The sequence below is a fragment of the Amia ocellicauda genome, chromosome 7 (assembly GCF_036373705.1).
Source record: "Amia ocellicauda isolate fAmiCal2 chromosome 7, fAmiCal2.hap1, whole genome shotgun sequence".
Lineage (NCBI taxonomy): Eukaryota > Metazoa > Chordata > Actinopteri > Amiiformes > Amiidae > Amia > Amia ocellicauda.
This window is the reverse complement of record NC_089856.1, coordinates 47,780,959-47,792,733: the sequence shown is the minus strand read 5'-3', so window position 1 is coordinate 47,792,733 and position 11,775 is coordinate 47,780,959. Positions and strand designations below refer to the sequence as shown.

General features: G+C 56.7%; 2 protein-coding genes across 4 annotated transcripts in view; both read right to left on the bottom strand.

Moving 5' to 3' along the window:
- Positions 1-411: 411 nt before the first annotated feature.
- pim2 (Pim-2 proto-oncogene, serine/threonine kinase) lies at positions 412-6,076 on the bottom strand. The gene is made up of 7 exons (XM_066710057.1): positions 5,890-6,076; positions 4,946-5,046; positions 4,648-4,698; positions 3,369-3,589; positions 3,087-3,256; positions 2,716-2,892; positions 412-2,289 (listed from the first exon to the last, which is right to left on the bottom strand). Exons 1-7 carry the CDS (start codon positions 5,951-5,953, stop codon positions 2,132-2,134), a joined length of 942 nt encoding a protein of 313 aa, XP_066566154.1. The 5' UTR covers positions 5,954-6,076; the 3' UTR covers positions 412-2,131.
- Positions 6,077-9,612: 3,536 nt separating this feature from the next.
- The window catches only part of otud5a (OTU deubiquitinase 5a), a 28,775-nt gene continuing 26,612 nt past the window's right edge, over positions 9,613-11,775 (bottom strand). For all 3 annotated transcript variants that reach the window (XM_066710054.1, XM_066710056.1, XM_066710055.1), the window contains exons 7-9: positions 10,733-10,937; positions 10,373-10,489; positions 9,613-10,156 (exon numbers count right to left, since the gene is read on the bottom strand). In XM_066710054.1, the coding sequence (XP_066566151.1) occupies positions 10,035-10,156; positions 10,373-10,489; positions 10,733-10,937 (444 nt within the window). In that variant the 3' untranslated portion in view covers positions 9,613-10,034. The remainder of the gene's footprint in view (positions 10,157-10,372; positions 10,490-10,732; positions 10,938-11,775) is intronic.

The following is an 11,775-nucleotide window of genomic DNA, read 5'->3' as shown; positions in this document are numbered from 1 at the left end:
TTTGCCAGTTGCCACAGGTTTGCCACATCACACTTGGGAGAAGGGCGTGACCCCGAAACCAAATAAGCCTTAATAGTAGTGCCTTGAGGAGGCACAGAAAGCACAGGTGACTCGGCCACAAAGAGCCCTGTCAGCCGCCCAGCCCGCTCCGTAAGAGAACACGGTGTCACTCAGCTCCCATTGACGTTTCCCAGTTCCTGCCGGGCCGGCGCTCAGGGGCGGGGCCTGTGCGTGGGCAAGCAATGGAGGCTGCACAACAGGGCCGTCCGCACCCGCCCAGCTTCCTGCAGCCACGTTGACAGAGGCGCGGCCCCCCACTGCGGGCGGGTTGGCCCCCTGCCCCAAGAGCCAGGCGTGTGGTTCCGTTGTATCCAGACCGAGAGAGACTCCAGAGAAACACACAAAGCCACGTTCGATTTTCACTTGCTTTTATTCAGACATGGCTGAGGAAGACTACCTCCAGCCCGAGCACTGGGATTGTAATAAATAACAAACCAACCCCCCCGTCATTTCAATAACAGAAACAGAACAAGAAGTGTGACAATGGTCACATTACAGCAAAACAATACATGAGTATTTACAAAGGAAATTAAATGGACTAACCCCAGTGTATAACCAGGATTAAACAAAGCCCCTTTTGGCACTTCTGTGTTTTCTCATCACCCTGTTAGAGTTCATAGATAGTCATTTAAAACCGATGGGGCAGGATCAGAGTCCCTGGGAAGTGGAATAAAACCCAACAGTTCCTAGAGATGAAACGGTGAACCCAAGACTTTTAAAGGTCTTTGATCAACCCAATCATCTTGCCAAAGGGTTGTGATCACAGAGGTGGGTGGCTGTATGAAACCATATCCCACAATGCACTGCACCAGTCTCACATAGCTGGAGAGAAAAAGTGAAAACAAAAATAAATAAAACCCTTCAGACCAGCCATCCCAGCCAAGGGCTGAGACGGCTCCTGTCTGTGGAAGACAACCTGCCCCCCCCCCCACCCAAACCAATCTTGATCAGCACGGGCCACCCCCCCTTCTCCTCTGAGGTAAGGGATGGTGTAACCTGAAAACGCCAACACATTCCTGAGTTGTTATCTGCACCCACACACACAAAATAAAACCTCTAAAAAATGTATAAACCTGCGTTTGCAGTTCAATCTAATGACATTCAAAGTGATTTCCACTGTAATTGTCCAGCAGCACAAAGCCTGGACCCCGTGTTCGCAGACAGTGGATTCCCAGCACAGGATTTTGCAAGACAAAGGATCACAAAAAGTTGTTTGATGGAAATCCCTTCCCTTAATCAGTAACTCCCTCAGACTACATCAGCTCCTGTGTGGCCTGACGGGAAGAGACGATGGCATCCATCTTCTGCGTTAAACACGATGAGCGGCTTCCCTGAGTCTGCAATCAGCACACACCAGTCAGCGGTGCGGTTTGAAGGAGTGTCTTTCGGGTAGCTTAATCCCCGCCACGGGACCTGAGCTTCTGTTCTTCCTCGTCCCGGGCCTCCATAGCCCCCGCATCCCGCTCAAGGAGCTCAAAGAGTTTTTACTTTCCTCTTAAAATGAGGTACCACAGTCTTTGCCGTTAACAACCTGTAAAACCAGGTCTGTACGCCCCGGCGCCGCTCCCCCGGGGATGGTCCGGACATGCCATCCGACACGAGAGCCGAATAAATACAGGAGCCCCCCCAAGAGACGGGCACGAATAAATAGCGATAAATAAAACTACAATAAATTAAAAATAAATCTCAATCTCATCGGCCAGTGTAGCCTGTGTGCGTCTGCGATTCGGCTGCATCTGTAAACAAATCGTCCTACTCGGCAGATCCAGCCTGCGGGGTTGGTGGCGCCGGACCGGGCCGATCTGGGTCTCGGGGGCCCCGTGGAAGAGGTCAGTGAACCCCCGATCCCGGCGCAGGCCACAGCCACACCCCCCCACAGCTAGGACGGCAGCCGATCGCATCCCTGAGCAATGTGTTCGTACAAAATAAATACATCGTGGCAGAAAATAAATAAAATGTGTTCTCCTGCTTCGTTCTCTCGAGGGGGCAGGTAGCGGTCGCGGCCAGAGTCTCTGTGTCGGGCATGTCCGGTGCCCCCCACCCGTCCCCTCGGCGCCCCCCAGGATGCAGGTCACAGGCTGGCCTGGCAGGGCAGGATGCTGTGGGGTCCAGGCAGGTCGCCCTCCTCCTCCACGGACGCCTCCATCCAGGGGTGGAGCAGGACCTGCTCCAGGGTGGGCCGATCCTCGGGCCTGAACGCCAGACACCAGCGGATCAGAGACTGGCACTCTGCCGGGGGGAGAGAGAGAGACGCGGTTACAACCCTGAGCATCTGTACTGCGTTTACATCGTACTCCCAGTCTCCAAACCCAATCCTGTGCCAGTAATGGGTTAATGATCGTGGGACGGGTCACGTGCGACTGAACCAACAGCCCCCCGCCCCCCCGAAGCCTGGAGCCTCTTCCTGATGTTGCCCTGACACCGTGTGAGACACGGCTAACAACCGACACGTGATCAGCACTCGGCTTCTCAACGAGGAATGGCATTGTGTGACCTTATCAGACCAGGAAATCAAAAGCAAAATTACTCTGCCAGTAAACTGACGAGGAAGTGTGTGCGTGTGCGTGTGCGTGTTAGTTCCTCATGCCGAGCTCCTGAAGCAACAATAACAAAGTATTATCGCCGGTCGGGGATCCTCCCGGGGACGAGGCTCACCTTTGGAGACGCGCTTGGTGAACTGGGGCTGGGCGTGCACGATCTCCCGGTCCCTCTCGAAGGGGATGTCTCCGCACACCATGTCGAACAGCAGCACCCCCAGGGACCACACGGTGAGCGGCCGGGCGTGGTAGCGCTGGTGCAGGACCCACTCTGGAGGACTGTACACCCGCGTGCCTGCGGAGAGGGAGATGGAGGGAGAGTGAGTACACCGGTGTGGTAACGGTAGACCGCTGTGGCGATGGAAGGAGACGTTGCTGACCGCTCTTCACCGTCCCGAAACCGCCCCCGGTGTCGCGGCTCGGCTGCCCGGCCCTGGGGGCGGCGGGGACTCGAACAGCATCATGAAGGCGATAATAAAAGGCGCTCACCCTCAAAGTCGGAGTAGGGCCCGTCCTTGAGCAGGGCGCCCGAGCCAAAGTCGATGATCTTGATGTCTCCGGTACGCGTGTCCACCAGCACGTTCTCGTCCTTGATGTCGCGGTGCACGATGCCGCGGGCGTGGCAGAAGCGCAGAGCCTCCACGATCTGGCGCAGGAACCTGCCGGGCACAACAGACATGGTCAGCGTTTCGTTCCCTCCCGGCAATGGACAGAAACACACCAGCCGCTCCGGGGCCGGTCCACTGCCGACACGCCGGGGGGGGTCTGTACCTCTGTGCCAGGGCCTCGTCCAGCGCCCCCCTCTCGGTGATAAAGTCGAACAGATCCTTGCAGGGCTGCGGCCGCTCGAACACGATCAGGAAGCCCTGGCCCGGCATCTCGAACCAGTCCAGCATGCGGATCACGCCGCGGTGCGGGGGCCCGGCGCCGGGGCCGCCCCCCAGCTGCAGCAGCAGAGCGATCTCCATGGGCACCGGGTTGGGCTCGCTGGGCTGTGAGGAGACAAGAGGGACGCTGGGTCAGGCTCGGTGTGTTCATCCCCGCCCCGCTGATGTCCGAGCCGGGACTGAAACTAGACGGCAGAACCTCTGCGTCCGCGAGGGAGAAATGCGATCTTGCTGGCTTTCATTATTGATGGCCTTTCTGTTTGGGTTTTAAATCATTTAGAAGTGAAATCCTCCACCGATGACAACACAAGGGGAGATATCGGTTGTTGTTACAAATGACACCAGTGTTTTTCCACCCTAAACATCATTTGAGTTTCATTCTGAGGGAAGTCACATGACACCATCAATATGAAAGTGATCTGGAGACAAATGCCAAAAGGTCAGTCACCCCAAACAGAGTCTCGGATCATTAACACCGACCTCCCACCCACGGCTGCGAGAGAACAACGCCGGGATGACATTTACAGGCCGAGAGCGAGAGTGCGGGTGTTCAGGGGCAGCCTGGGGGGGACAGTCCCACTCGCGCCCAGGCGGAGTTTCCACACGCGGCTTTGTTTTGATATTGGAAGCCCGCGTCACGTCACTGTGACGTCACTGCCGAGAAGCCGCTCTCCTGCGAACTTTCCAGCAGGGGGAGTCCGGCCGGAATTTCCACTCTCTCTCTCTCTCTCTCTCTCGCAGATTAAACAGTGTAAACACAGCGGCAGTTCTTCCTGGGGGGGCTTGCTTCCTCCTACAGCCTGTTCTGCTCCGATTACGCCGCTGCGAGGATGCATTGCCAGTTCACTTCTAAAGGCATTGAAAGAAGCCCTCGGTACACAAGCACGTAATGACGTTGAACAGATGCACACACGCCTGTTAATGGTTTCACTACCCACTGAAATTCAACCCAAACTATCCCAGGCTTCTGGGATCAAAAGGATGCCCGCTGCTTTGTCATTCAAGGGCCCCGCCCGGGATCGGCATGGCTGGCTTTGTGCGCCCCCCCCGTGTGAGAACAGGTTTAGTTTCGTGCCCCGGGGCTGCGGGGAGGCCGGCGGATTATCTGCCTTTTCCGTGTGAAAGCCAAAGCAAAGCGCGCCGAGGCTGCCGTGTGAACTCACCAGCCGGGCCCACTGCTGCACCCGCTCGCCGGCGATCTGCTTGATGGCCACCTGCGGAGGAAGAGGAGGAGAGCGGGTTACAACACGCAGCACACAGCCAGCCGCCAGCGTTAATGAGCATGCGCGGCTCTGAAGTGCGGGCTCGGTCGTGTTCAATGGACAAGCCAGCGCACTGAAGCACTGCTCTGCAAGGACCGTGGGAATACGGAGTCTCACACAAGACAGCCCAGCCCGTCCGCACCACATTACACCCCCCCACAATACACCCCCCCACATTACACCCCCCCACAATACACACCTGAGAGCCGTCCGACAGCCGCTGCCCCGCGAACACGGAGCCGAACCCGCCGCTGCCCAGCAGCTGCCCCACCTGGTACTGCGTCTCAAACGGCTCCTTCACTGGAAACGAAAACAGCAGCCACGAATTAACAATGACACACTGCACACACTGCACACTACACACACACTGCACACTACACACTGCACACTACACACTGCACACTGCACACACTGCACACTACACACTGCACACACACTGCACACTGCACACACTGCACACTGCACACACTGCACACTGCACACTGCACACACTGCACACTGCACACTGCACACTGCACACTACACACTGCACACTGCACACACTGCACACTACACACTGCACACACACAGCTTTGCACGGCTCCTTCACTGGAAACGAAAACAGCAGCCACGAATTAACAATCACACTGCACACACACTACACACACACACACACTGCACACCAGACTCCCGCAGCTTTGCACGGCTCCGCCAGTGGGAGTGTGCAGATCTGCGCAGAGCTGCGGCAGTCTGCTCCGCTTGAGCAGTTTCTGCGTCAGGGTCGTATACGCGCTGCCGCGCAGCTCAGTGGAAAGAGAACAATCCGCAATGGAGGTTAAATGCGCGACTTCCAGCACAACGACCAGCGTGTAAACCAGCGCAAACGAAGCCAAAATTACAACATCGCAAGTAACTGCTCTGGCGAGATCTAACCGGGCCAGGTGCGTACCAGCGCAGCCCGGAGCTCTTCCTCCAGCAGAGCGCGCTTTATATCCAGGGCGGAGTGCGCTCTCCCCGGGCAGCCAGCGGTCAGCGGCCCCGGCGGGACTGTGCTCCGGGAGAGGCGCACTCCGCTGCCCCGGCTCTCCAGCCGTGATCGTCGCGGCCACAGCAGAGCGCGTCCCGGGCGCTGGGATATAAACACGCCGGCGGCGGCGCGGTTACCTGGGCTCGCCTTCACCTCCTTCTCCTGCGGCAGGTAGAGCTCGTCCCCCCGCTTGTCCAGCATCCCGAGCTGCAGGCAGAGCGAATGTCCGGCGGAGAAGCAGTCAGGAGCGGCAGCGCATGTCAACTCAGCGCACAGAGCAGCGAGCGGCGCGACTGCGGACTCCGGCGCCTCCTCTGTAACTTTGTGTCTTTATGTTTACGTTTGTAGCCACGCCCCCCCGCAGGCCTGTCCAATCAGCCGCCAGAGCGCCGGCGCTTTTCAAATGTCGCCCAACCGAGAGCGAGTTCAATGTGCGCATGTGCGTGAGCCCAGGTACTCGGAATGGCTTTTCTCAGAACGCGACCGTTCAATTGAGGTTTCTTCCAGTAAACGGGTTTATCTCACTCTCTCCCTTTTTCTTTTTTAGCTTCGCAGTGTTAGGTTAGCAAAAAAATATACGACCACTAAATATATCTGCAGAACCAGTAATAATAATTAAAAGAATAATAATGTGCATTTGTCTACAACAACTTATGTTGTTTTTTTTTCCAAAATGTAATGCACGTTATTTTTTCAGTAAGATCACGGTGTATGTTTTGGCAACCAGAGTACTTTTATTATTATTATTATTATTATTATTATTATTATTATTATTATTATTAATAATAATAATAATAATAATAATAATAATAATATAATCATCGCTTTATCCTAACTGGAGCTCCGGCTAAGCTTTCATAACATAACATGCAAGGTTTTGTGTATTTCAATATGGCAAAGTGACAAACTCACACCTCAGTTGTGTTTATTTGTATGCGACAGTGTTTAAACCTGCAGCTTTTGCATATTTGTCTCCTTTTTTCTTCTTTCTGGTCAGTGCTTACACTCCCCCCACAGGGCGCAGGAGGCGCTGCTGAGAGGACTGTCTCTCTGTCTGTCTGTCCGTCCATCTCAACGCAATTCAAAGCGTCTTTCCCGCCTGAAGACAGCGTGTGTTGGGGGAGGGGAATGGGGGACACAATGCGATAACCAGCAGCACTGTGACTGCAATTGAATCAGTTTAAATTAGGACAAAGCTTGTCAGATCAGTTAGCACTCAACCACTGATTGCGCAGCAGCTTGGACACACTGCAGACGGATTGATTAGGACGGGGCGACGTCCACATCAGTACTTTTGAGGTCAAAGGCTGGGGCATTTCACTCAAATTGATCACCTGTCTGTCTATCAATATTAGAGAGAAACCCCATCTCTCCCTCCGTTATCTACAGTTATCAGCAGCACTGCCCCTTCACAGCGACGGACAACCCAACCCCCGGGTCCTAATGACTGTCCACCACTGGGGTTTATGTCTCGCACCCCATCACCTGTTAAACGGTCAGGCCGTCGTTCACGCAGCCGCTCCACGGGCCGCACCGTTCCCACGTGGGAGTGGTTCTGGATAAAGGGGTCAGGGCCTAAATCGCAGAAAAAAAACAACAACCCAGTCACACCGAAACCCCCCCCCCCGAATCCCATTATGCGTCAGCCGGCGCTGCGATGAGTGGCCCGGGAGCCGGCGGGGCCCGGGGGAGCGCCCCACTTCGAGAGAGGCGCGCAGTTTCGCTCCCTGTCAGCGGCAGCAGCAGCAGCTCCTGCGTTTCTGCACCCCAGAGCCGCGCGGAAACCACAGCCAACGAACGATGAACAAAACAACGCGGCGGCGCTTTGTTTTTCTGAGACGTTGGGGGTGCGGGGCTGGGTTGTGCAACGTTTATTTTTTGTGGGGGGGAGGGGGACGCATTGCAGTTCAGAAACACACAGAGACACATGTCAAAAGGACTCGGATCGTGCGTCTCATCTGGGCCCGGCCAGGACTGAGGGACGCGGCATTCGAGTCCAGTGTTGGCAATGCCGCGTCCCTCGGTCCGTCCTCCGACGTCTGTTTCAGGGGGACACGACCGTCCCCGCAGCCCAAAGAGGTGTGACCTGCTCAGAGATCACCTTGCGAATTCTCCCAGGCCCGACCGCAGGGCACAGGTCTCCACTGCCATCACACAAACACACACCAAGGTCCACTGTCCACAACAATGGTTTTCCATTCTAGGCGCTACCGCGTTCCTGAGGCGCGGACACGGGTTTTGCGTCGACCCGGCCCCCCGATGGGTCGAGAGGACGAAGGGAGGCCGGGGACGCGTCTGGTCTCGGGTGTCGAAGGAAACCCGTTGAATCGGAAGCGGGACACTTTCACCGGCCGAGAGGGTCGCTCTGACCTGCAGGGCGACATCCTGCCACGAGAGATCGTATCGCGTCGGGAACGTATCCCGCTCGGCTCGTACGTCTCAACGCAAGATGCACCGGCCACACGCGAAACAGACGCAGCCTTGTTCCACAAGCTCACGGGTTCTAGAATCATGTCACAGTATTCTGGAACTCTCTGTCGGTCTGTCTCTCTCGCTCTCGGTCTCTGTCTCTGTCGGTCTGTCTCTCTCGCTCGCTCACTGTCTGTCTCTCTCGCTCGCTGTCTGTGTCTCTCTCTCTCACTCGCTCACTGTCTGTCTCTCTCGCTCGCTCAGTCTCTCTCTCGCTCGCTCACTCTCTTTCGCTCGCTCAGTCTGTCTCTCTCTCTCGCTCACTGTCTGTCTCTCTCGCTCGCTCACTGTCTCTCTCTCTCGCTCACTCAGTCTCTCTCTCTCTCTCTCTCGCTCGCTCTCACTGTCGGCCTCTCTCTCTTGCTCAGTCTCTCTCGCTCACTCAATCGCGCTCTCTCTCTCGCTCGCTCTCTCTCTCTGTTGGTCTATCTCTCACTCTCTCGCTCACTGTCGGTCTCTCTCTCTCGCTCACTGTCGGTCTCTCTCTCTCGCTCGCTCGCTCTGTTGGTCTGTCTATCTCTCGCTCACGGTCTCTCTCTCACGCACTCAGTCGCTCTTTCTCTCGCTCACTGTCTGTCTCTCTTGCTCACTGTCTGTCTCTCTCTTGCTCACTGTCTGTCTCTCTTGCTCACTGTCTGTCTCTCTCTCGCTCGCTCAGTCTCTCTCGCTCGCTGTCCGTCTCTCTCTCTCGCTCGCGCACTCAATCGCTCTCTCTCTCGCTCGCTCGCTCTCTCTGTCGGTCTGTCCATCTCACTCTCTCGCTCACTGTCTGTCTCTCTCTCTCTCGCTCGCTCACTGTCTGTCTCTCGCTCTGTTGGTCTGTCTATCTCTCTATCTCGCTCACCGTCTGTCTCTCTCGCTCACTGTCTCTCTCTCACGCACTCAGTCGCTCTCTCTCTCGCTCGCTGTCCGTCTCTCTCTCTCTCGCGCACTCAATCGCTCTCTCTGTTGGTCTGTCCATCTCACTCTCTCGCTCACTGTCTGTCTCTCTCTCGCTCACTGTCTGTCTCTCTCTCGCTCGCTCAGTCTGTCTGTCTCTCTCGCTCGCTGTCCGTCTCTCTCTCTCGCTCGCGCACTCAATCGCTCTCTCTGTCGGTCTGTCCATCTCACTCTCTCGCTCACTGTCTGTCTCTCTCTCTCGCTCACTGTCTCTCTCACCCGCCTGAATGCCACACAGGAAACAGACGCGGCCTTGTTCCACGAGCTCCCGGGTTCTGGAATCATGTCACAGTATTCCGGAACGACTGGAACACAGAACAGAAGATGACAGGATCGCCAGCATGCTCACCAGGGCAGATCCAGGCTCTATCAACCGACCCCGGGACGCCATGTGACCAGCGGGACAGTGTTGGGGGGACGGGGGGGACAAAGAATTCAAAACATGTCCGTCATACATTTTTTTTTTCTTTTTTATTCCAAGAAAAAAAACCAAGTATCTTTTTTTTTTCCATTCCCCCCCAAAAAAAAACAAAAAACAAAATTATATTAATGAATCATCGAGAAGATAAGTGACATTATTACAACTTTTTTTTTCTTTCCTTTCTTTTTCTCTTTTTTCTCTGGTCTGATGTCTGTCGTTTATTTAAACATGCACCTAAATAAGTCCGATGGCGTCTAGGTTATTAGAGGAGCTGGAGTCGAGGAGGGGGCTGCGGTTATGATGGTACTGCTGCGGAGGGGCGGGGCGGGGCGGGGCGGGACGGGGGGCAGACGGACGTCCGGAGGGTGGTCTCGGGGGGGCGGGCGGTGGTGGCGGTCGCTGTCTGTCCGTCCTGCCGGGGCGGCGGCGGCGGTGTGGCCCCCTCCCCGGATATCAGCTGCTGTCGGGGGAGGGCGCTCTGTGCACCGCGCTCTTCTTCATGCTGTCCAGGTACTCCTGCTGCGACACGGCCAGCACCGAGGCCAGGATCTCATCATCGCCCCAGTCCGTCAGGCCTGCGGAGCGGAGGACACGCGTTAGAGGACGGCGGAGGACAGCGCTCTCTCTCTCTCTCTCTGTCCCACTCTCTCAGACACAGAGACAGAGAGAGAGAGAGAGAGAGACAGAGACACAGAGAGAGACACAGACACAGAGAGAGAGAGAGAGACAGGCAGACACAGACACAGAGATAGAGACAGACAGACAGGTAGCTGGTCCCCGAGGTGACTCACCGAAGGCAGTGGGTGACATTTCTTGCATGATGGCCCGGTACTCCAGCGCAGGGTACAAAGACACGAGGGGGGCAGCGCCGGCTCGGTCTGTTCCCACACAGGACTGGCTGCTGGGACCTGGGGGGACAAGGGTACAGGGACACACACAGACAGACACAGAATTAACACTCCGGCTTGGCAAGGGCAACAGCAGTAGAAACTGCAGCAGCAGCAGTAGCAGTAGACATAACGGAAGTGGAGTAGCAGGAGTAATAGCAGTAGTAACACTGATAGTAAGAACAATAACAGGAGTGGCAGCCAGAGCGAATCTGCAGCCACGGCCACCACAGACAGCAGCTCCGGCTCCATGGAGGGACTGACCCGGGGCGCAGGGTGAGGGCGGTTTGGGCATCGCCGGCACGGCCCCGGCGGGGGAGGGGGGCTTGGCGGCCGCGTCGGGGTGGGGCTCCGGGTGCTCGGGCGAGGGGGCAGAGCTGCGCTGCCGGGGGGAACGGCCACTCCACTCCTCCGGGCCGCTGGACGCCGCCGCCGTCGCCGAGCTGCAGGTCGCGCTGGCCTTCCGGGGCTGAGAGAGAGAGAGGGGAGAGAGGGACAGTGAACACAAAGCCGGGAGCGCTGGATCTGGGCGCCCGTGCGCTGGAGGCCGGCTGGCATTTACGGGAAACCATCGGCTTAGAAGAAGCACCTCGTGACACTTTCTTCATAAACCCCAGGGCCGCGAGGTGTCAGCGCTGGTCACCCCCCCTCACACCTCCGCCGCTGCTACTTCCTCAGTCGCACCTCTCTCTCACTCAGACCCCACACACCTGTCTGTCGTTGATATCGTCTCCACTGCAGCGCCTCTCACTTCACTGCGTGAGTGGAGCCTCGTTTGTGAGTGCTGTGGGTGACTGTCACAGCGGTGTTTGCAGAGCGCTGTGTAGGAGCGCCTGCTACACAACATCATCGCTCTGTCCTTCAACACACAACACAAACTGCACAGCTGTGAGAGCATCAGATACAGCTCTGTGCACAAACATGACGTGCCACTGTCCCTTTGTCTGTGTCCCTCTACGTCTGTCTCTCCCTCTCTCTGTCTCTCTCAGTGTCTGTGTCCCTGTCTCTCCCTCCATCTCTCTCTCTCTCTGTGTCCCTCTGTCCTCGTCTCCTTCTCTCTCTGTCCCTCCGTCGGTCTCCGTCTCTCTGCCCGACTTATTTCTCAGCACGTACAGGAGCACAGATTCCCAGGAGCGCCGGCCTGGCTGTGCGTTACGGGAAGGCCTGCCGTGTCTGCGCATGCCCCTGTGGGGAGCCGGTGGTCAGAGTGAGAGCAGGCAGTGCGTGGGCGAGGTCACCGCAGCGGCACAGGCCCCATGTCTTGCACACCCCTGAGATCACACCCGCAGACATGGGGCGCCTCTCTC

Excerpts from the sequence above, each read along its gene's own strand:
- pim2 (XM_066710057.1), bottom strand. The coding sequence starts at position 5,953 with ATGCTGGACAAGCGGGGGGACGAGCTCTACCTGCCGCAGGAGAAGGAG. Across the intron at positions 3,257-3,368 it reads GACGAGGCCCTGGCACAGAG|GTTCCTGCGCCAGATCGTGG; the intron begins GTACAGACCCCC and ends TGTGCCCGGCAG. Across the intron at positions 2,893-3,086 it reads GCCCTACTCCGACTTTGAGG|GCACGCGGGTGTACAGTCCT; the intron begins GTGAGCGCCTTT and ends CCCTCTCCGCAG.